Source organism: Littorina saxatilis, linkage group LG9 (genome assembly GCF_037325665.1).
Source record: "Littorina saxatilis isolate snail1 linkage group LG9, US_GU_Lsax_2.0, whole genome shotgun sequence".
NCBI lineage: Eukaryota > Metazoa > Mollusca > Gastropoda > Littorinimorpha > Littorinidae > Littorina > Littorina saxatilis.
Window position 1 is genome coordinate 66,438,668 of NC_090253.1, and position 23,855 is coordinate 66,462,522.

Below are 23,855 nucleotides of genomic sequence, written 5' to 3' on the forward strand. Positions count from 1 at the left end.
GCCGTACCTGTTTTCCTCCCACTTGCGTCGATCCTGTCTGCGAGCGATGGATTCGTCTGTCATTTTCCGTCGCTTGCTGAGGCCGTCCGAGTCCTCACTCTCATTGCCCGACTCATCAGACTGTGCATAGAAATCAGAGAACTTAGCTCACGACTCGCTCAGTAACAGCAACTTTCACAATATCTGAGGAAACAAGTTTATCTGTCATTGCCTGACTCATCTGACTGTGCGCATACATCAGAGATCTTAGTTAATGACTTGAACAGCAACTACCAAAAATGACTTGAACAGCAACTACCAAAAATGACTTGAACAGCAACTACCAAAAATGACTTGAACAGCAACTACCAAAAATGACTTGAACAGCAACTACCAAAAATGACTTGAACAGCAACTACCAAAAATGACTTGAACAGCAACTACCAAAAATGACTTGAACAGCAACTACCAAAAATGACTTGAACAGCAACTACCAACAATGAAAATATCTGGGGGAACAAGTGTAACTGTCGTGAGTCACCTGCTTTTACAGGTGTAGCTGTCACTAGCTGTCGTGAGTCACCTGCTTTTACAGGTGTAGCTGTCACTAGCTGTCGTGAGTCACCTGCTTTTACAGGTTTAGATGTCAGTAAATGTACCCATTTTCTCGTCCATTCGTGACTTATAACCACGAACCTATAAACACACACATACAGAAAATCTGTAAAAAAAAACCAAAGAAACAAAGAGCGAGTGAGAGAGGGAGAGAAAGAGTGCACACACACACACAAGAACCATAAAGTGATGATCCAGGCCTCACAATCTTTCTGTTTCACAGAATTACTCTCTCTCTCTCTCGCACACACACAGCAAAAGACAACCTTTGGCACTAATAACAGCACTAGCGTCCATGTAGTACAAGTGAAAAATACAGGTAGGCTTGCCAGCTGCTACAGGTTACCTCGTCATCCTCCCTGAAGACCTCGTCAAACTCGGGTACGTCGGTCAGGTCGTCGGCCTTCATCAGCAACTTGACCTGCACGGCGTTGTACATGTTGCTTACCTCCACGGGCCGGTGACTGAAACAACAGAAGAAATGTGATGAAAACATGTCTGATAATAACTGTGACCTCTTATCGGGCAGTTTTAAGCATGTACAGTGGTACTTGTGATGAACAAAATTGTTTTTACTAGTCAGCCCTGAAAGCCCAACAAATGGTGTACTCGCCTTTGGCTAGTGATTCTGAAAATGTACTAGCCAGAGAGCAAATTTTACTAGCCAAACCAACAATTTGTTTCAGCAACTTTACTCGCATTTGGCGAGTAGATGAACATTTCTACTCGCCAGTTACATGTTTCTACTCGCCAGGGCGAGTAAAATACTCACCACTTTCAGGCCTGCTAGTTAAAATATTTCCTTTTTTTGCAGGTGGCCTATCATGACAGGTTTATCAATATCAGACGTCGGTGTTCTTCAAAGGCTTTGGTTTGGTTTTCAATGTCCCTTCAGCAGATGCTAGCTGCTATTCCAAACCGTTCTTTAAAGGGTTTGGTTTGGTTTTTAATGTCCCTTCAGCAGATGCTAGCTGCTATTCCAGACCGTTCTTTAAAGGGTTTGGTTTGGTTTTTAATGTCCCTTCAGCAGATGCTAGCTGCTATTCCAGACCGTTCTTTAAAGGGAAGTGTTCTCTCATCAGAGGTGCCTCACCATGCAGGTACTACTCAGAGATGAGATTCCCTGAAAGAGTTTTGGGAGGAAATTATTTGGCGGGGGTCTGGGGGTCCAGTGGCAACGCCCCTGGTGGGGGTCAGGGGGCAAGCTGAAGATTTTTTGACACTTTGACCATAAAAAAAGACTTGGAAATGAGTCCGAGCAGCAGAAGCATACATTTTGTTAGTCACATGTGCAAAATTTAAGTAACTACTCTACCCCCCCCCCCCCCCCTCCCCCATTTTTTCTCAACGGATTTAGACGATTCAGAAAAATGGTCCTGGGAACGAACTTTTGGGCGGAATTCTGCCAATTGGCGGAAGAATCTCATCCCTGACTACTTGACCTTACAAGAAAGACAATTGCTTAGGCCAACAAAAAAAAGTTGTATGTTTCTGGTCACCCGACCCTACCTAGTTTTTTCCCCGCCGACCCTAGACTTTTGTTTTTAATTGCATTTGTAAAAAAAAAAACACCAAAAAAAAAGGCGTCAAAAAGAAAGTAACAGACGGCAGACGACACAAGGGGGATAACCCCGCATCTCTTTTGTCTCATTTGTTTTGTAATATGTTGTCTTTCTCTTTGGATAGTAAGTCCAGTCTCTTTGCGTCACTGTATAGTTATTTTCTAGCCTGACCAAAAAACAAAAACAAAAAAAATCCCTACCTACCTACCCTATTTTTTGTAGCCATGTTACCAGAAACATACACCTTTTTTTGTGTGGCCTTATCCACACAACTTGACTGTCACAACTCAGCTGTGAGAGTATTTGTGCCTGCAAAACATTCCCACAATAACTGACTGACACAGTTTCAAAACGGTAGCCTTTAACTTTTGGTTGGAAGACCAGCAGACAAAGCATAATTACCGACTGCACAGATAATCAAGAACACTAGACATCGGATTTTTCCCAAAGCTAGTTTATTTCTTGCCCATGTGTGCTTCAGTTTAAGATGCAGAAAGCAGAATCTATTGGGACAATCACTCTCATTCTCTCCCTACCATAACCCTCTGTGTAAAATGAAAGCTCTCATCCATAAGTAGAGAGACCGACCTGTCACAGATGTAGAAGGTAACCGTCTCGTCTGGCTGCAGCAGTTCCACAACGTCTATCGTGGCGCCACAGTTGATCATCACCACATGCTGTACCTGTTACACACAGGTCAAAACAATGTTACCATGACAACTCCACAACGTCTATCGTGGCGCCACAGTTGATCATCACCACATGCTGTACCTGTTACACACAGGTCAAAACAATGTTACCATGACAACTCCACAACGTCTATCGTGGCACCACAGTTGATCACCACATGCTGCACCTGTTACACACAGGTCAAAACAATGTTACCATGACAACTCCACAACGTCTATCGTGGCGCCACAGTTGATCATCACCACATGCTGTACCTGTTACACACAGGTCAAAACAATGTTACCATGACAACTCCACAACGTCTATCGTGGCGCCACAGTTGATCATCAATACATGCTGTACCTGTAACGTACGGATCAAAACAAAGTCACACATATTTTCTTCACTGCCACTGGTATCGGTCAAAATATCCTATCCGTAAACAATTGCTGTGCCAGAAGGCATCCCACGTTTCAAAGCTATCGAACATTTGACTGACCTTGGGTCAGAACAATGCGTCAAATCAAAAAAGTATGCTCAACTGACCGAAGATCGAGGCCAGGGAACAACACTGTTTATCAGCACTGAAAGTCCACAAAATGGGGCACTGGTCTTTGGCTAGTACTTCTCATAATTTACTAGCAAGAGAGCACATTTTACTCGCCAAACCAACCATTTGTTTCAGCAACTTTACTCGCATTTGGCAAGTAGATTAACATTTCTACTCGCCATTTACATGTTTCTACTCACCATGGCGAGTAAAATACTCGCCACTTTCAGGCCTGTTCATGGACTAAAAGTAAAATGTTTACCCCCTCTGAGTTGTCAACGAAAGCTTTCTCCAGCTCCTCCTTCCCCGACACGGGCACAATGGTGTACAGGATGTGGTCGCATTGCAACAGGTACTGAAACAACAAGCAAACAAGAAATTCCTCCGAGGTAGGAAAAACACCCCCGTTGGTCAAAGGGAAATAACCATTCTCACTGCACCCATTCTCACTGCCACCAACTGAGAAGGTTATTTCCCTTTGACCATGAATATGTCCCTCTATAAGTCCTTGTAGAATCTTAATCCACCAATAACTCCCTAACCGTGTGTTTGACTGGTCCCAATTTTTGTAAGGACCGTCTCAGGAATGTATAGAACCTGTTCACCAAGTTTGGTGACGATCGGTCTGTTCATTCTTGAGATCTATATGCGAACACAAACACACAAACAAACACATCGACCGAAACCTATACACACCCCTATACCGGGGGTGTAATAACAATAAACACAATGGTGTACAGGATGTGGTCGCATTGCAACAGGTACAGAAAGTTAAACACCCAAATATGGTCAACATCAACCCTTTCAGTTTCACTGCCTGCAGGGTGTCAACTTCAATAAACAGGAGAAGAAGAAGAAAATAAACAATGTGTGAGTATGTGTGGTGTCTTCAAAATTATAGTATTATACATCAAAGGCACATGGTAAGTTGTCAAATCTGGTTAACCTCAGGGTATGGCTTGGGCGTCGGTCATCGGTCTTTTGCCTAGGTAAATTCGGAAAAGACCGATAGATAAATGTCTCAGTCAGTCAATGGACCGATTTTTACAGAAATCGGAAATAGCTGGAACGAAATCAAAACTCAGAAGAATTCCGCGAAAATTGGAAGGGTTGGTTCAGGTTACATTTTTTAATTAGTTTCAATCAAATGCTTCACATTGAGCACAACTAGGAATGAAGAAACTAGAACAAGAAAGTTCAAAATCAAATTCCACCCTCACAATTTACTGTACATTATCTTCATGAAATTAAACAACCTCTTCAAGACATTGTGCCTTCAGTCTTCTGAAATTTTGCCAGAAGAAGGTTGCATAAACCGAAATATAGCAACTAACCATTGGTTTTTGATCTTTATGATTCTTTATTCTTCATTGTTTTTGTTCTCCCTTTAAAAAATTCTCACAACAGCTCTGTAACTGTAATAAGTTTCTCCTCACTGCTGTAATGCATAATGCGCAGTCCCAGGGCGGAAAAAAAGCTCTTTTTGTTGTTGTTGACTGATTGATTTGCAAAATGACTGGTTGATTCATGGCCGAGTCAGTCAATGGACCTATAGTGGACAAAACTCAAGCCAATCCCTGTAACCTTACCAACTGGGCATAGAAAGATATATCATACTCTTGGAGTAGCCCAATGGAAGTTACATCAAATTCTGAACGAAAAGTGAATGTTTCAGATTCATTCAATGTGGAGGTGAATCTCACATGGGGCTAAATCAGGACAGTGCCATAAACTGTTTGGTTTTCTAAAACATTGTTGAAACACTTACAGTAACAGATCATTTTAAAAGAGCCAATTGTAATTGACATTCTTAGTTTGACTCGTTAATTCCCTTCAGTAAATCTATTCCAAAATCATTAATTTGTTGAAATACTGCCTGACAGAAATGTATAACCAAGTGTAGCAACCAAACGAAGTTATTGCTATCTATGTGAGTTGAGTAAGAATATGTAATTTAATGGAATTGTATGGTCAAAAGACTCAAATGCATGAAAATGTGCATTCATGATTGTGAATGTCAGAATGAACATGCAGTTGTATATAATAGGACTAAGTAACTAAGTAACAATACAATTTACAAAAATGAGAAAGGCAAACCTGAAGGATTCTGCAAGCACAAAGGGCATCAACATCAAATGCCACAAGAATCAGCACTCTCTGCAAAACAGACACAAAGAAAGTTTCATTCTGGTGCAACCAAAACATTAGGTCTAGCGCTGTGTAAGGCAAAAAAAAAAAAATAGGTGTGGTTACGGTAACATAGCCCAAAAAAATAGGGTAGGTAGGTAGGCAATCACTTTTTTTTTTAACTTTTTTTTTTTAATGTGTACAGATTAAACCTACTTGACAGGGCGGGAAATAAGTGTGCGACTCGGGCGCTTTCGCTTTCATTGCGTTTTTTGCACTCGTTTTTTTTTTTTGTTGTTGTTGTTTGTTTGACAAATGTAATAAAAAGTTATAGGACCGGCCCCTAAAATTAGGGTAGGTCGGGTTACCGTAACCACACCTATTTTTTTTTTAGGCCTAACTGTAACTAACAAGTCTAACAGACAAAAACAAACAAAAACTTTTTTTTTAAAGACCATACGCACTCAAAAGAAAAGCAACCCATCCCCTCTCCAAAAACTCAATGACAGTGAAATGTCAATCGAATAACTATTACTTTGTAGTAAAACTAGTGATGATCACTAAATCAGTGAAGCAGACGACTTTTGTCAGATCAGACATCAGTGATGAACAGCTTGATTTTAGATACTAATAAAACAATTGCTGGTTATTTTCAAAGGAAAAAGACACTTGTACAAAGGAAAAGTATTCGGCTTCAAGCAAGCGCTTGCAACAATATGTACCTGGTGCTGTATGGCGTCGTAAAAATCCCTTTTTAGATCCTTTATCAACATTTTACTTCTTTGATTCTGGCGCGTTCGGAACGGAAGTAGTACAGCACTCGTATAATAGAATGTCTTTAAAAAAAACCTTCACAGGGCTTCAGACTTAAATTTATTTTTCCGTTTAATTTCTTCATAGACTTTTGAAAAAATAAAGATTAAAATATCAAGAGAAAAATGTATTCCTGTAACCTTTTTCTCTGCGAAGCTATTATAAGAACGAACGTAAACTTCCGGCTGCAAAGTCACTGTGTGAACTCATCATACACAATTTGTTCTGTCCACGTTGAAAAAAAGCGATCAAAATGGTAAGTCAGTAATCTACAGCTTGAGAATAGTCTTTACATCTTAGCATTAGTTTATATTCAGGAACACCTGTCCGTGTAAACTGAAAAGCTGCTAAAAATGTTGACAGAAATATTGCGTTGTGTTTCACTTTCAGTGTTTCACTTTGACTAGTTAGGATTAGGAACTAAACTTTAGTCTAAAGAAACGATCAAACGGAACGGATTGTAGAGTCTGATTTACTGGTTGCTGGGTTTAAAAAAAAATATACACGGAGAAGAAATTGAACGGAAGCGCAAAAAGTCTGTAGATATTTCTTGAGCGCAGCATGTCAATTTTTGTCATTCACTCATTCAGTCATTGTCAATCACTTTCACAGTTCACACAGTTATCAATTCTTAAATATTTGATTTTGTGCCATTTTTTTTATCTCCTTCTCTCTTCTTTTCTTGAAATTGAAATTAGTAAAGCAATCAGAAATTTGAAAAATGGTAAAGCGGCAGGGTTTGATGGTGTGTTGAATGAAATGTTGAAAGTGTCTGAAAGTCTTATTTTACCCTTTTTAGTTAAATTGTTCAACAACATTCTCGAGAAGGGGGTGTACCCAAGAGAGTGGTCCAAGGCCATTATTGTGCCGTTACATAAAAAAGGAGACTGTGATAACCCTGATAATTACAGAGGAATTTCCCTCACCAGTACGATGAGCAAAATTTTTATGTCTGTTCTGAACGACCGCCTGTCTGTGTGGTCAGAAAATAATAACATTTTAGATGAAAGCCAGGCTGGCTTCCGGAGGAATTACTCAACTATTGATCATGTGTTTACCCTTTACGCTTGCGTCCAGAAACAATTTTCACAAAAGGCCAAACTGTATGTAGCCTACATAGATTTTTGTAAGGCTTACGATAGCATTAAGCGCCCCGTGCTCTGGTCAGTGCTTTTTCGATTAGGCATACAAGGCAAAATATTTAAGGTGTTAAAGAGCATGTATGAAAATGTGAAAGCATGCGTGCGGTGCGGAAACGAATACACTGATTTCTTTGAATGTATGCAAGGCCTTAAGCAAGGTTGTGTAGCCTCACCGACAATTTTCTCGTTTCTGATCAACGAACTGGCACAGGATGTCATACAACGAGGCAGACATGGGATACGTTTATCTCCGTCTGAGTTAGAACTGTTTGTAATGCTTTTTGCTGACGACATTGCGCTGTTATCCAGCACTGTAGTAGGCCTACAAAACCAGCTTAATGTCCTGCGCTGCTCTGCAGAAAAACTGTGTCTGAACGTGAACTTGACAAAGACTAAGGTCATGGTTTTTAGAAAGGGCGGGCACATTGCACAGAAAGAGAAGTGGTTCTACGGAATGGATCGTCTTGAGATTGTGAACTCGTTTAGATATCTCGGTGTAACCCTTTCCACCCAACTGAGCTGGAACATTGCAGTAGAAACAAAGACAACCATGGCGAAAAAGGGAGTGATCGAAATCGTTAGATTACTGAACAGACTTGGCTGCCATTCGGCAAAGGTGTTTTTCAAACTGTTTGACGCACGGATCGCTCCTATGCTCTTGTATGGTTCAGAGCTATGGGGATATGGAAAGTATGACTCTGTGGAAAGGGTCCACCTGTTTGCGTGTAAAAAGTTTCTGAAAGTGACAATTCGAACTCCAAACAACATTGTGTATGGTGAATTGGGAAGACATCCGCTGTATATTAACTCTGCAGTCAGATGTGTGAAATACTGGTTTACACTGCTGAAGCAACCTGATTCAAGATATTCCAAGATTGCATATAAAGCTTTATGTAATTTGGCATCGAAGGGCCACACAAATTGGGTCTCACATGTGCAGAGTCTTTTATGTTGTAATGGTTTTGCTGCTGTGTGGATGTACGGAACGGTTGGGAATGAGAAGTGTTTCTTACAAGAGTTTAAAAGACGTTTACAAGATTGTTTTTGTCAAGAATGGTTCTCCTTTTTAGAATGCAGTGAACGTTTTGACATTTATAATTGTTACAAAACATGCTTGGAAAAAGAGAAATACATTGAATTAATCGAAGATATTAAGTACAGAGTTGCTCTTACTCGTTTCCGCGCAGGAGTATCCGAAATCAACGCTCACAAGTTTCGGTACGCACCAAACCAAACGACAAGAAACTGTCCTCTCTGTACAGCTGATAAAGAAGATGAACACCATGTTGTATTTTTATGTCCTTTTTATCAAGACCTTCGAGCAAAGTATTTGAAAATCTCGAACTCTAAGACGCTGCAACAACAACTTGTGTATTTCTGTGGCAATAATGAGGAAAATGTGATGAACAGCTTCAGCAGATTTGTGTTCTTCATGCTGCAGAAGAGACGAACCCTTATAAATGAGGTTCAGTGATATGTCATCAGGGTTTTAATGTATTTGTTGAATTTTATGCGTGACTATAATTTATAACTGTGCAGATACTATTGCTGTTATTTTAACCACTATTGTAAGGGGCTGTGGCCTTAGACAATTAAAGATTTGTTCTTGTTCTTGTTCTTGTTCTTGTTCTTCTTTTCTTGCAGTTTGGTTTTGGACACATGTTCCCAGAGATGCCAGTGGGGCGGACGTTCTCCACGACGTACCGCTGTTACAGCGTCACGATGCTGGGGGACAGGGAGGACGTGGAGCGGGGAGGAAAAAGTAAGGAGATATATATATATAAACCCAAGGCATGATCTTTATTGCTCAAAACAACTCCTCATCTGATTATCCTGAAAGAAAGCCGGAGAGTTGCTGTGATATGTCCACATTATTGTGCATGTATTTCCTTCTTTTTTGCCCCCTGCTTCATTTTGCAGCGTTCATCGAAGATCACTCAACTGCTAAGCTCGATGAATGCCAAGAAGCTGATAGTCAGAGCCAGCAGGTCGCTGGTTAAATTCCATTGTGTGTGTACATTGTTGTTTCATTTCTTTTTTAAAAGAATTTATGGGCATGTGAAATAAAATACAAGACGATTATGCTTGCAGTTGCATTGAGGTTTTTAGATTCTCTTTCTTTTATCTTCACATTTGAATGTAACATGTTTGTTAACCCATATGTCGTTTCTATTCTGTAAATAACCTGTGTTTGTGTTTGTATTTCAGTCATCATGCCTCCATCTGCTTTGGATCAACTGAGTAAGTATGCTTGAGTTTAAAAGCGCATTTGAATTTTAATATCTTGCTAGAGTTTCATGAGAACTTAACCATTCTGGTTGTCTTATTTGAACTACAAGTCAATTTGTTTCCACATCAAACAGACTGCTACCTAGTTTAAGAAAAGGGAAAAGCTTGTTACTTTCAATCTGCTTGTACTATGTAACCTCCCTTTTAAGAGTAAGACATAAACAAATCTGATAAAATTAGGTCTTAACAAGTCGCGTGAGGCGAAATTACTACATTTAGTCAAGCTGTGGAACTCAACGCACTGCATTTTTTCACAATGACTGTAGCCCGCTGCTCATGCAAAAGGCAGTGAAATTAACGAGCCTGTTTGCGCTGTGCTGCATAGCACGCTTTTCTGTACCTCTCTTCGTTTTAACTTTTTGAGCATGTTTTTAATCCAAAAATATCATATCTATATGTTTTTTGAATCAGGAACCGACAAGGACTAAGATGAAATTGTTTTTAAATCGATTTCAGAAATTTTATTTTAATCATAATTTTTATATTTTTAATTTTCAGAGCTTGTTTTTAATCCGAATATAACATATTTATATGGTTTTGGAATCAGAAAATGATAAAGAATAAGATGAACGTAATTTTGGATCATTTTATAAAAAAAATTTTAATTACAAATAGGGGTAAATTTACAGAGGTTCTGAAAACAAAGTCTTAAAACTGAAGGGAAGGAGTCTTAAAAGGGGGGTTCCACTGTACATGTTTTGTGTGTGCATCAAATAGACTACTACCTTTAAGAAAGGGAAAAGCCTGTTTTTTCAAAAAGTTATATTCAATTTAAACAAATACTTAAACGTTGACTTTCAGTCATACACAATGACGCATGGCAGACAAACTGCGGCATACACAATCAATCAATCAATCAATCAATATGAGGCTTATATCGCGCATATTCCGTGGGTACAGTTCTAAGCGCAGGGATTTATTTTTTTGACTCACATGCGAAGCAAAAGTGAGTCTATGTACTCACCCGAGTCGTCCGTCCGTCCGTCCGTCTGTCCGGAAAACTTTAACGTTGGATATTTCTTGGACACTATTCAGTCTATCAGTACCAAATTTGGCAAGATGGTGTATGATGACAAGGCCCCAAAAAACATACATAGCATCTTGACCTTGCTTCAAGGTCAAGGTCGCAGGGGCCATAAATGTTGCCTAAAAAACAGCTATTTTTCACATTTTTCACATTTTCTCTGAAGTTTTTGAGATTCAATACCTCACCTATATATGATATATAGGGCAAAGTAAGCCCCATCTTTTGATACCAGTTTGGTTTACCTTGCTTCAAGGTCAAGGTCACAGGAGCTCTTCAAAGTTGGATTGTATACATATTTTGAAGTGACCTTGACCCTGAACTATGGAAGATAACTGTTTCAAACTTAAAAATGATGTGGGGCACGTGTTATGCTTTCATCATGAGACACATTTGGTCACATATGGTCAAGGTCACTTTGACCCTTATGAAATGTGACCAAAATAAGGTAGTGAACCACTAAAAGTGACCATATCTCATGGTAGAAAGAGCCAATAAGCACCATTGTACTTCCTATGTCTTGAATTAACAGCTTTGTGTTGCATGACCTTGGATGACCTTGACCTTGGGTCAAGGTCACATGTATTTTGGTAGGAAAAATGTGTAAAACATGTGAGTCGTATGGGCTTTGCCCTTCTTGTTATTTTTTTATTTTAATTTTATGTAATTTATATCGCGCACATATTCAAGGCGCAGGGATTTATTTATGCCGTGTGAGATGGAATTTTTTTACACAATACATCACGCATTCACATCGGCCAGCAGATCGCAGCCATTTCGGCGCATATCCTACTTTTCACGGCCTATTATTCCAAGTCACACGGGTATTTTGGTGGACATTTTTATCTATGCCTATACAATTTTGCCAGGAAAGACCCTTTTGTCAATCGTGGGATCTTTAACGTGCACACCCCAATGTAGTGTACACGAAGGGACCTCGGTTTTTCGTCTCATCCGAAAGACTAGCACTTGAACCCACCACCTAGGTTAGGAAAGGGGGGAGAAAATTGCTAACGCCCTGACCCAGGGTCGAACTCGCAACCTCTCGCTTCCGAGCGCAAGTGCGTTACCACTCGGCCACCCAATCATGTTTGACCATCTCCTTTTGTGTGCCGTTCAGCCCGCCTCAACATCCAGTACCCCATGCTGTTCAAGCTGACCAACAAGCAGACCAAGCGTGAAACACACTGCGGTGTGCTGGAGTTTGTGGCTGACGAGGGCCGCATCTACATCCCATACTGGGTGAGGCACTGCTCTTCTAAACTCTAGTGCTCTCTGTTTAAACTAGTGCAAGAAGAAATCCAACATAGATAGACTGCTAGTGTTCCAGAATCAAGAATCAACCAGTTAACCAACCCAAATAATTTATGAAGTGATCATGTCAGTAAGTTGCAACCATTTTTGGCTTTGCTAGTCAATCAAAATGTCATTTTTAGTACTTTTTACCAAATGTATTGTCAACAACAACAAAATGTAAAAAAAATCTTTCATTCATTTGCATTATATTATATAAGAAAATCGATGTGTGTGTGTGTGTGTATGCAGATGATGCGTAACCTGTTGCTGGACGAGGGGGGACTGGTACAGGTGGAGAACATGTCGTTGTCCGTGGCAACCTTCGCCAAGTTCCAGCCACAGGCACCCGACTTCCTCGACATCACAAACCCCAAGGCTGTGTATCCTTTTCCTTCAATACTTTTTCCTCCCATTACTTGGAAATGCAGATGGTTTGTCCCCGCTACAAGGTAACAGCAGAAAGAGTCGCACTATCCAGGTGTGAAGGTGTTTCGGTTTATCAGCCACCAACACTTTCATGTGACGCAGTAGTGAAACATGGATAAAGTTGACCAGCGTCCATCCTGGCCTTAATTCACACCTGTGACCTGTGGATGACAAAGTCCAGTCTATCAAGTGAGCTTTACACAGGTGAGAATGTTCAGACTTTGTGAGGTGAAATCAGACTCTGTTGTTTGAGCACCACTCTGTTGTATTTTTTGTTCAAACACAGTGAAGATTGTTAAAGCAACAGCCCAGACTGGCATGATGTCTGTTTTTGTGTTATTTCTCTTTTATGTGTACTGGATTAAACATTCCACAGAATAAAATAACCTTGTTTGTAGTGGGATTTGTGACCTTCAAAGCTTAGAGGCTATGATTGTGTTTGGTGGTTTTGCTTAACGCACGTTCAGCCTGGAGAACGCCCTGCGTAACTTTGCCTGCCTGAGTCAAGGGGACGTGGTGGCCATCAAGTACAACGACAAGGTCAGACTGCACGCATTGTTCTTCTTTTAAATAATTAATAAATAATGCAACCCACAAAAATGCTATAAATAACTTTACCAAATTACTTCATATTTGGTATACATGAACTTCAACTTATGCGTGATTACGAGGTCAAGAAAAATGGCAAGTTTCTTGTCTAGATGGTCTGACTAAATGTTTGCTCTTTCACACACGCAAATCCAAATTCAGGGATTGCCTCAGCAGTACAAGATTTTGCATTCAAGTTAGCCACATTCACCCAGTTTAAAGCCAGGCTTTCACCTTTGGGGTTATCTGAAGGAACTTGTATACAAATACCATCACTAGACTATCAGTGACTGGAATATCATTTACCTGTTGAACTTTTTGGGTTAGGATGGCACAAAGGAAAATATGAAGGCACATATCATGCATAACGAGAGACAGCATGGTGTTGCTTTGGTGGGAGGATGTTCCATTAAATCCTCTGTTGTTGTAGTCTTGTCGGCTTTCTTTGTGTTACAGAAATAGAAGAAGAAGTGTTTTGTTTGTCATGCATGTGTTGCTTTGTTGTTCAGGTATACGAGCTGTGCGTGCTGGAAACAAAACCTGGAAAAGCCGTCTCCATCATCGAGTGTGACATGAACGTACGTAGAGAAGTGGTGTTCTCTTTTGTGTTGGAATACATTAATACAGTAGCATTGAGCGTTACTTTAGCATGAGCTGTACTGAATATTCCAGTCTGGTCATTGTTTGTGTCTTCTTGTTTTGCTAATTTGTTTTTTCACTAATTTTATCATTCGTTTGAGATAGTACTGTGACTGAATGTGAGCCATAAATGTCGTTTGTGTGTGTGTGTGTGTGTGTGTGTGTGTGTGTGTGTGTGTGTGTAGAGGAATGCTGTTATTTGTTTTGGAGTCCTGTTAATCATTTTTGTCAGTACATACATACCTGGAAAGTGACACTGTTTTGTGCAACTTATTCCCCTTTTTCTCAAGCACCACATTTACAGTTTAGCCATAGTGTGATTTAAAGTGCATGCCTAAAAGGATCTCGTATTGACGTGTTATGGGTGGTATTGTGTGCAGGTAGATTTTGCAGCGCCAGTGGGCTATCAGGAACCCGAGCGGCAAGGCAGGCCCCAGGAAGGCTCTTCTCAAGTCGATGGACAGGTGTGTGCTCAATTTCATTGAACAAGGGGGTTTCGGGAGGTTGCTGAAACAGGGGGATGGAAAGGGAGATGTTGCTACTTCGTGAGAGGTTGAATGATGAACAGTGGTACCAGCAGGCAGCCGGTCCTGACAGGTATAATTGACTAACCCCCATAATGAACAGTGGTACCAGCAGGCAGCCGGTCCTGACAGGTATAATAGACTAACCCCCAGAATGAACAGTGGTACCAGCAGGCAGCCGGTCCTGACAGGTATAATAGACTGACCCCCACAATGAACAGTGGTACCAGCAGGCAGCCGGTCCTGACAGGTATAATAGACTAACCCCCATAATGAACAGTGGTACCAGCAGGCAGCCGGTCCTGACAGGTATAATAGACTAACCCCCATAATGAACAGTGGTACCAGCAGGCAGCCGGTCCTGACAGGTATAATAGACTTACCCCCATAATGAACAGTAGTACCAGCAGGCAGCCGGTCCTGACAGGTATAATAGACTAACCCCAATAATGAACAGTGGTTCCAGCAGGCAGCCGGTCCTGACAGGTATAATAGACTTACCCCCATAATGAACAGTGGTACCAGCAGGCAGCCGGTCCTGACAGGTATAATAGACTGACCCCCACAATGAACAGTGGTACCAGCAGGCAGCCGGTCCTGACAGGTATAATAGACTTACCCCCATCATGAACAGTGGTACCAGCAGGCAGCCGGTCCTGACAGGTATAATAGACTAACCCCCATAATGAACAGTGGTACCAGCAGGCAGCCGGTCCTGACAGGTATAATAGACTTACCCCCATAATGAACAGTGGTACCAGCAGGCAGCCGGTCCTGACAGGTATAATAGACTAACCCCCATAATGAACAGTGGTACCAGCAGGCAGCCGGTCCTGACAGGTATAATAGACTAACCCCCATAATGAACAGTGGTACCAGCAGGCAGCCGGTCCTGACAGGTATAATAGACTAACCCCCATAATGAACAGTGGTACCAGCAGGCAGCCGGTCCTGACAGGTATAATAGACTAACCCCCATAATGAACAGTGGTACCAGCAGGCAGCCGGTCCTGACAGGTATAATAGACTAACCCCAATAATGAACAGTGGTTCCAGCAGGCAGCCGGTCCTGACAGGTATAATAGACTGACCCCCACAATGAACAGTGGTACCAGCAGGCAGCCGGTCCTGACAGGTATAATAGACTAACCCCCAGAATGAACAGTGGTACCAGCAGGCAGCCGGTCCTGACAGGTATGATAGACTAACCCCCATAATGAACAGTAGTACCAGCAGGCAGCCGGTCCTGACAGGTATAATAGACTAACCCCCATAATGAACTCTGCTGGGTTTGTAGGGGTTGTAAGAGAGAGTTTGACTCTTTTTCTTCTGCTCCAGCGTTCAATGGTTGTGTCACTCTTAGTCTTAGGCCTGCTGATGTTATGGACTGGCAAGTTTGGCCCAGGGCTTCCACAGTTCCCCCCAGTTTTGCATCAGGAGTTGTGCTCTCTGACCAGGTCTGGTAGCGCAGGGGGGCAAGGGGAGGGAACACTTGTAGAACATGCTGCGGAGTCAAGTTTGACTCGATAAAAGCAGGGGGGCAAGGGGAGGGCACACTTGTAGAACATGCTGCGGAGTCAAGTTTGACTCGATAAAAGCAGGAGTATTGACTCTTTCACGATGATTCTTTGTCATTCTGCGTTTGGCTTGTGTTTTGCTTGTCTGTCTTTCACCGTTATTTGTATGCCTATGTGTAAAACACACAAGGAATAGTTGTCAGCTTTCTATTTCAGCAATCATGGTAGTCAGTGAGATATTTAAATTGTGAATGCTGCAAGTTAGAACAACTTATGACATGTGTGTGAAAGAAGTCAACTCAATGTTGTGTCCTTGTTGTGCAGGCAATGGAAACAGAGGATGACGAGGACGACTCATTCAGGGTATCTGGTCATTTGTTTTGTGTGTGTGTTTGTTTGCTTGCTTGCTTACTGTTCTCGGTCTGTCTATGTGTATGTAAGTGTCTGAAAGCGTTTGTGTACACTGTAGTTGTTCATGGAGTAAAGTCAAGAACTGGTTTTGTGAATGTGAAAGGAAATGTGGAATAAACTTGTCACTGTCAGTCTGCAATTAACTGATGTGGCAAACATTGTTCTCTTATTTTGTGGGGCGAAGGGGTGCAGTCTAAAAATGAAACTCGCTCCCAGCATTTTTATGGAATCTTACAAGTTGCAAACATAACAACATGCAGAGAGGGTTGTGGTACTCTCTCTCTCTCTCTGAATTTCCCTCTATACAATGCATTTTATGTACACGTTCAATGTGTTCTTACTTTGTAATTTGTCCCTCTTGAGGGCGAGGGCTGGATGTTAGAAAGCAGATCACTACTTACTCTAATACTCTATTAAAGAGTTATCATTCTCTCTCTCTCTGTCGCTGTCTTTCTCTCCATTGTATACAGTTCATAATTAGCGGTCAAAACAGCTGACCATCACAAAAGATAACTCTCTGACCAAGCATGTTATAGAATCGTACATACACAAACACACACACATACAGAGTGTTTCTCTCTCTCTCTCTCTCTCTCTCTCTCTCTCTCTCTTTTTTTTTTTTTTTTTTTTTTTTTTTTTTTTTAACATTGTAAAACCAAATCACTGGTTACACAATTAAACAATCCAATCTCAATCTCTCTCTCTCTCTCTCTCTCTCTCTCTCTCTCTCTCTCTCTCTCTCTCTCTCTCTCTCTCTCTCGCTGTTTTTCTCTCCATTGTGTACAGCTGATAAATAACACGGTCAAAAGAGCTGTTCTTCATGATTGCCCCGTGTGTGTTCAGCCGTTCATCGGTCAAGGCAACCGGCTGGACGGCAAGAAGAAGGGCACGGAGAGCAACCCACAGGCACAAGCCGGTGCACAGCAGCGCAGGTCAGTTGCTTTTTTAAACCTGCATCTAGTGATCCACAGAGTTGTGATTTTGTTTTTATAGATACAGGCGAACTTGTCGACAGTGGAACCCCCATTTTAAGACTCCCCTTTTAAGACTCCCTCCTTTTTAAGACCTGATTTTCTCAGATTTTTGGAGGTCCAGTGAACATGTAATTATATTTTTTTTACACCCTACAAGTTTCACCTCTTCACAAAACTTAGATTTATTTTCATTTCATTTCTTACTTTACTAAATTGCTGTGAAATTTGGGTCGCTTCCTCTAAAAAAGAAAACTAACAGCAGTCACTGACACTTCTGGCAAAGTGTCCTTTAAAAAAAAATTACATGGCATGGCGTTTACATGGGGTGGGGACATAGATACAGTCTTCGAGTTATAACCTAAATATATATACCTGGATGATGTGATGTTGTTTGGATCTGGATTCATTTTTAAGCAACTTTTAACATATATATATATGTTGATTCCATGTGCCTATGAGCCCGTGGGTCCGGTTGTGACGTAATGTGATATGAATGGAGGGAGAGAGAAAGAGAGAGAGAGATTTGTTTTGATATTGTCGTCCTAATCTTGACTATTATGAGTGGACTATTTGCGCCTCGATATTTTATTTATGTTCTTACGTTTTATGTTGTTTATTGTAATGCTGTATACACCACACCTGGGTTTCTCCTTGTTGAGAGAATAACATGTTCTATGTCTTTGTCTATGTTATCACTTGAAGTTGCCCCATGTGCGTGTCTATGTTATCACTTGAAGTTGCCCCATGTGCTTGTCTATGTTATCACTTGAAGTTGCCCCATGTGCGTGTCTATGTTATCACTTGAAGTTGCCCCATGTGCGTGTCTATGTTATCACTTGAAGTTGCCCCATGTGCGTGTCTATGTTATCACTTGAAGTTGCCCCATGTGCTTGTCTATGTTATCACTTGAAGTTGCCCCATGTGCGTGTCTATGTTATCACTTGAAGTTGCCCCATGTGCGTGTCTATGTTATCACTTAGTTTCCCCATGTGCGTGTCTATGTTATCACTTGAAGTTTCCCCATGTGCGTGTTTATGTTATCACTTAGTTTCCCCATGTGCGTGTCTATGTTATCACTTGAAGTTGCCCCATGTGCGTGTCTATGTTATCACTTGAAGTTGCCCCATGTGCGTGTCTATGTTATCACTTGAAGTTGCCCCATGTGCGAGTCTATGTTATCACTTGAAGTTGCCCCATGTGCGTGTCTATGTTATCACTTGAAGTTGCCCCATGTGCGTGTCTATGTTATCACTTGAAGTTGCCCCATGTGCGTGTCTATGTTATCACTTGAAGTTGCCCCATGTGCGTGTCTATGTTATCACTTGAAGTTGCCCCATGTGCGTGTCTATGTTATCACTTGAAGTTGCCCCATGTGCGTGTCTATGTTATCACTTGAAGTTGCCCCATGTGCGTGTCTATGTTATCACTTGAAGTTGCCCCATGTGCGTGTCTATGTTATCACTTGAAGTTGCCCCATGTGCGTGTCTATGTTATCACTTGAAGTTGCCCCATGTGCGTGTCTATGTTATCACTTGAAGTTGCCCCATGTGCGTGTCTATGTTATCACTTGAAGTTGCCCCATGTGCGTGTCTATGTTATCACTTGAAGTTGCCCCATGTGCGTGTCTATGTTATCACTTGAAGTTGCCCCATGTGCGTGTCTATGTTATCACTTGAAGTTGCCCCATGTGCGTGTCTATGTTATCACTTGAAGTTGCCCCATGTGCGTGTCTATGTTATCACTTGAAGTTGCCCCATGTGCGTGTCTATGTTATCACTTGAAGTTGCCCCATGTGCGTGTCTATGTTATCACTTGAAGTTGCCCCATGTGCGTGTCTATGTTATCACTTGAAGTTGCCCCATGTGCGTGTCTATGTTATCACTTGAAGTTGCCCCATGTGCGTGTCTATGTTATCACTTGAAGTTGCCCCATGTGCGTGTCTATGTTATCACTTGAAGTTGCCCCATGTGCGTGTCTATGTTATCACTTGAAGTTGCCCCATGTGCGTGTCTATGTTATCACTTGAAGTTGCCCCATGTGCGTGTCTATGTTATCACTTGAAGTTGCCCCATGTGCGTGTCTATGTTATCACTTGAAGTTGCCCCATGTGCGTGTCTATGTTATCACTTGAAGTTGCCCCATGTGCGTGTCTATGTTATCACTTGAAGTTGCCCCATGTGCGTGTCTATGTTATCACTTGATTTTGCCCCATGTGCGTGTCTATGTTATCACTTGAAGTTGCCCCATGTGCGTGTCTATGTTATCACTTGAAGTTGCCCCATGTGCGTGTCTATGTTATCACTTGATTTTGCCCCATGTGCGTGTCTATGTTATCACTTGAAGTTGCCCCATGTGCGTGTCTATGTTATCACTTGAAGTTGCCCCATGTGCGTGTCTATGTTATCACTTGAAGTTGCCCCATGTGCGTGTCAACCCTTTACATTCTCGTAAGTTATTTAGTTGTGTTCGGTGGTTGAAATAAACAGTGGTGTTTTTCAGGGGAATACCAAACTACAACCACAAGCGAGGTACCATCACCTTTATCCGAACCAGCCGCCCGGTTGCTAATGGCAACACCGAGGTTTGTATTCTTCTCCGTGTGTGTGTGTGTGTGTCACTGTGTTTGTGCGTTTGTGTGTGTGTGTGTGCATCTGTGTGTTTTTCACTGTTCTAGAGAGAGATGTATTAATGTTTTTATACTGTGTATGTTAGTTTGTGCTGAGTTTTTCTTCTTTATCAGTTTGTGCCTTTCACTATTTACCAGGCGGGGTAGTTGCATGGGTATGCAAATACTGTAGTTCCAAACATAAATTGCGCAGTTTGAAGTCTCAGTGGTATAAATACATGCAACAGCACACTCACATTGCATATGACACAGCTTGAAGTCTCAGTGGTATAAATACATGCAACAGCACACTCACATTGCATATGACACAGCTTGAAGTCTCAGTGGTATAAATACATGCAACAGCACACTCACATTGCATATGACACAGCTTGAAGAGAGCATCATCATCAGCTCAGACCATCATGGCTACCTGTTGGGTCCAACAAGTCTGCTTGAACTGTTACTGTTCTTGTTCCTGGACATGTTCCTGGAAATACCTATCTGTATGGGGTGTGAAAGAGTGAATAATCTTGCTCTTAGTGAGGCAAGCTTTCAACATGTGCTTCTTGTCCAAGTGTTTCAAACACACCTCTTGCTAGTGGCCTATAATGTCACGTGAACACACCTCTTGCTAGTGGCCTATAATGTCACGTGGGAAAGTTTGACTCAATAAAAGCAAGAGTCACTCTTTCACAACCAGTACAAACCCAACCCAGTTATTTCCCAACATCATCTATTCCAGCTTCCAGCATTACGGCCACCGACACCCGCGTTGTAATGACATGACCATCTATTCCAGCTTCCAGCATTACGGCCACCGACACCCGCGTTGTAATGACATGACTATCTATTCCAGCTTCCAGCATTACAACCACCGACACCCGCGTTGTAATGACATGACCATCTATTCCAGCTTCCAGCCACCGACACCCGCGTTGTAATGACATGACCATCTATTCCAGCTTCCAGCCACCGACACCCGCGTTGTAATGACATGACCATCTATTCCAGCTTCCAGCATTACGGCCACCGACACCCGCGTTGTAATGACATGACCATCTATTCCAGCATTACAGCCACCGACACCCGCGTTGTAATGACATGACCATCTATTCCAGCTTCCAGCCACCGACACCCGCGTTGTAATGACATGACCATCTATTCCAGCTTCCAGCATTACGGCCACCGACACCCGCGTTGTAATGACATGACTATCTATTCCAGCTTCCAGCATTACGGCCACCGACACCCGCGTTGTAATGACATGACTATCTATTCCAGCTTCCAGCATTACAACCACCGACACCCGCGTTGTAATGACATGACCATCATTCTATTCCAGCTTCCAGCATTACAGCCACCGACACCCGCGTTGTAATGACATGACCATCTATTCCAGCATTACGGCCACCGACACCCGCGTTGTAATGACATAACCATCTATTCCAGCATTACAGCCACCGACACCCGCGTTGTAATGACATGACCATCTATTCCAGCTTCCAGCATTACGGCCACCCGCGTTGTAATGACATGACCATCTATTCCAGCTTCCAGCATTACGGCGACACCCGCGTTGTAATGACATGACCATCTATTCCAGCTTCCAGCCACCGACACCCGCGTTGTAATGACATGACCATCTATTCCAGCTTCCAGCCACCGACACCCGCGTTGTAATGACATGACCATCTATTCCAGCTTCCAGCCACCGACACCCGCGTTGTAATGACATGACCATCTATTCCAGCTTCCAGCCACCGACACCCGCGTTGTAATGACATGACCATCTATTCCAGCTTCCAGCCACCGACACCCGCGTTGTAATGACATGACCATCTATTCCAGCTTCCAGCCACCGACACCCGCGTTGTAATGACATGACCATCTATTCCAGCTTCCAGCCACCGACACCCGCGTTGTAATGACATGACCATCTATTCCAGCTTCCAGCCACCGACACCCGCGTTGTAATGACATGACCATCTATTCCAGCTTCCAGCCACCGACACCCGCGTTGTAATGACATGACCATCTATTCCAGCCACCAGCCACCGACACCCGCGTTGTAATGACATGACCATCTATTCCAGCTTCCAGCCACCGACACCCGCGTTGTAATGACATGACCATCTATTCCAGCTTCCAGCATTACGGCCACCGACACCCGCGTTGTAATGACATGACCATCTATTCCAGCATTACGGCCACCGACACCCGCGTTGTAATGACATGACCATAAAACTCCCCTGGGGTTTAAACATTACTCTTTTTTCTTACAGGAAGATGGAGATAAAGCATTTGAGGCCTTCTCCGGCATGGGACAGTCTCTTCGTCGGAAAAACCGGAAATGATGATCCACCCTTCTTGTGTCAGTGTGTGAGTGTGTGTTGGTATGGTTGACCGTGAATGACAGATAAGGTGTATGTGAAGAGAAGAATGTGATGATGACTGGGCTGTTTCGAAAGCTGTAGTTTCACAAGTTAAGTCGTAACTTATCTGCCTGGCATGTTGATTGTACATTGTGTGTGTTAATGACTGGCTGAAAGTCAAAAGGCTCTGGATTGTTTTTAGGCCGTTAGTGATCACAGTTTCTGTGTCTGTGTCTGTAGATAGCGTCATTAAAATCAGTCAGGTGTTAAAAATCGTGGCACTATTTTTTTCTCCGTTCTTCAGATAGGGACAATAGGAACCATACACAATGTAGTAAATCAGTCAGTTGTTAAAAACATATGGCACCTTTTTTTTCACGTATTTATTTTTCAACTATGGTCAGTGTGAATATAATACAGTTCGACAGGCAATTGTAAAAGAAATAGCAACCTGGCCCCTTAACCTGGCCCCTTAACCTGGCCCCTTAACCTGGCCCCTTAACCTGGCCCCTTAACCTGGCCCCTTTTAACATTTTGTATTATTCTTGTATATGGACAGTGTTAACACCATACACATTTTTGACTGGGATTCCTATGCAGGGTTTCTCACAAAAGATAAGATATTTTACTGGGGCACATCAGCTTTTTAGAAATGGAGGTGGATCAGTCTGTAGTAAACACTTTCTTTTGGTGTGTGATAATTGGGAGAAGGGAAATCACTTTGTAGTATAGGAGTTAGTATGGTGACAAGGTTTCCACTTGTTGAAGGAAGGGTTAGTTCTGTGTACACTGGTACCTGCCATGTGTGGCCCCTCTGATGAGAGGACACCTCCCTCAAGGATACCTTGTGTTGTCCCTCTTTCTGTTCTCTACCATACTGTACCTGTCATGACAGGCCACCTGCAGTGTTGGGACACTTTTAGCTGGTTCCATGGGTGTCCTTTCATGGCAGGTACCACTGTGGGTGGAAACAGTACACTGGTGTTTCCTTTTCTTCTGGCTTTCTTTTTCACCCTTCTTTATTCATTTATTACACTGTAATATTTTTCTCTTCTAGTGTTCTTTTCCTAATTTATTTATTTATTAATTCAGTCCACTATTTTGCTTAAAAACACACTGCTCTTGCATCAGGTTTTGAAATAAAAGCAACTGATTAAAAACAAAATTTAGTGTGTTTAGAATTGACTATAGCAGTCTGTTTCAGCTATGGGGATCTGTGATTATTTTCTGTTCTCCCCAGTTTGAGTAATAAGACACCCGGCAAAGCTCTTAAAATAAAAAACAAGAGAAAATCAATTTGCTGTTTTGTCGATGATTGAATGTTCATTAATTGGTGCGTGTCAAATGTCTTTCTCTCTCTCACTACTCACATGTCGATGATCATTGGTGCTTGTCAAATTGATCTCTCTCTCACTTCTCACATGTCGATGATTGAGTGTTCATTGGCGCTTGTCAAATTTCTCTCTCTCTCTCTCACTACTCACATGTCAATGATTGAGTGTTCATTGGTGCTTGTCAAATGTATCTCTCTCTCTCACTACTCACATGTCGATAATTGAGTGTTCATTGGTGCTTGTCAAATTTATCTCTCTCTCACTATACTCACATGTCGATGATTGAGTGTTCATTGGCGCTTGTCAAATTTCTCTCTCTCTCTCACTACTCACATGTCGATGATTGAGTGTTCATTGGTGCTTGTCAAATTTTTCTCTCTCTCTCACTACTCACAC

The 23,855-nt window shown here is 42.0% G+C and overlaps 2 protein-coding genes across 2 annotated transcripts in view; one reads left to right on the forward strand and one right to left on the reverse strand.

The window, feature by feature from the left end:
* Positions 1-6,295, reverse strand: part of LOC138976871 (cell division control protein 45 homolog) — a 49,053-nt gene extending 42,758 nt beyond the window's left edge. The window contains exons 1-6 of the mRNA XM_070349757.1: positions 6,225-6,295; positions 5,473-5,532; positions 3,638-3,730; positions 2,745-2,839; positions 941-1,058; positions 8-120 (exon numbers count right to left, since the gene is read on the reverse strand). Coding sequence (XP_070205858.1) covers positions 8-120; positions 941-1,058; positions 2,745-2,839; positions 3,638-3,730; positions 5,473-5,532; positions 6,225-6,275 — 530 coding nt within the window. The 5' untranslated portion in view covers positions 6,276-6,295. The remainder of the gene's footprint in view (positions 1-7; positions 121-940; positions 1,059-2,744; positions 2,840-3,637; positions 3,731-5,472; positions 5,533-6,224) is intronic.
* Positions 6,296-6,474: 179 nt separating this feature from the next.
* On the forward strand, positions 6,475-23,421 carry LOC138976873 (ubiquitin recognition factor in ER-associated degradation protein 1-like). Its single transcript, XM_070349758.1, has 12 exons — positions 6,475-6,571; positions 9,102-9,219; positions 9,666-9,698; positions 11,891-12,012; positions 12,316-12,446; positions 12,960-13,032; positions 13,590-13,658; positions 14,100-14,183; positions 16,085-16,123; positions 17,015-17,103; positions 19,645-19,726; positions 22,036-23,421. Exons 1-12 carry the CDS (start codon positions 6,569-6,571, stop codon positions 22,105-22,107), a joined length of 915 nt encoding a protein of 304 aa, XP_070205859.1. The 5' UTR covers positions 6,475-6,568; the 3' UTR covers positions 22,108-23,421.
* Positions 23,422-23,855: the final 434 nt, after the last annotated feature.

Coding starts and splice junctions, on each gene's coding strand:
- LOC138976873 (XM_070349758.1), top strand. Junction 13,659..14,099: donor TCATCGAGTGTGACATGAAC/GTACGTAGAGAA, acceptor TATTGTGTGCAG/GTAGATTTTGCAGCGCCAGT. Junction 14,184..16,084: donor CTTCTCAAGTCGATGGACAG/GTGTGTGCTCAA, acceptor CTTGTTGTGCAG/GCAATGGAAACAGAGGATGA.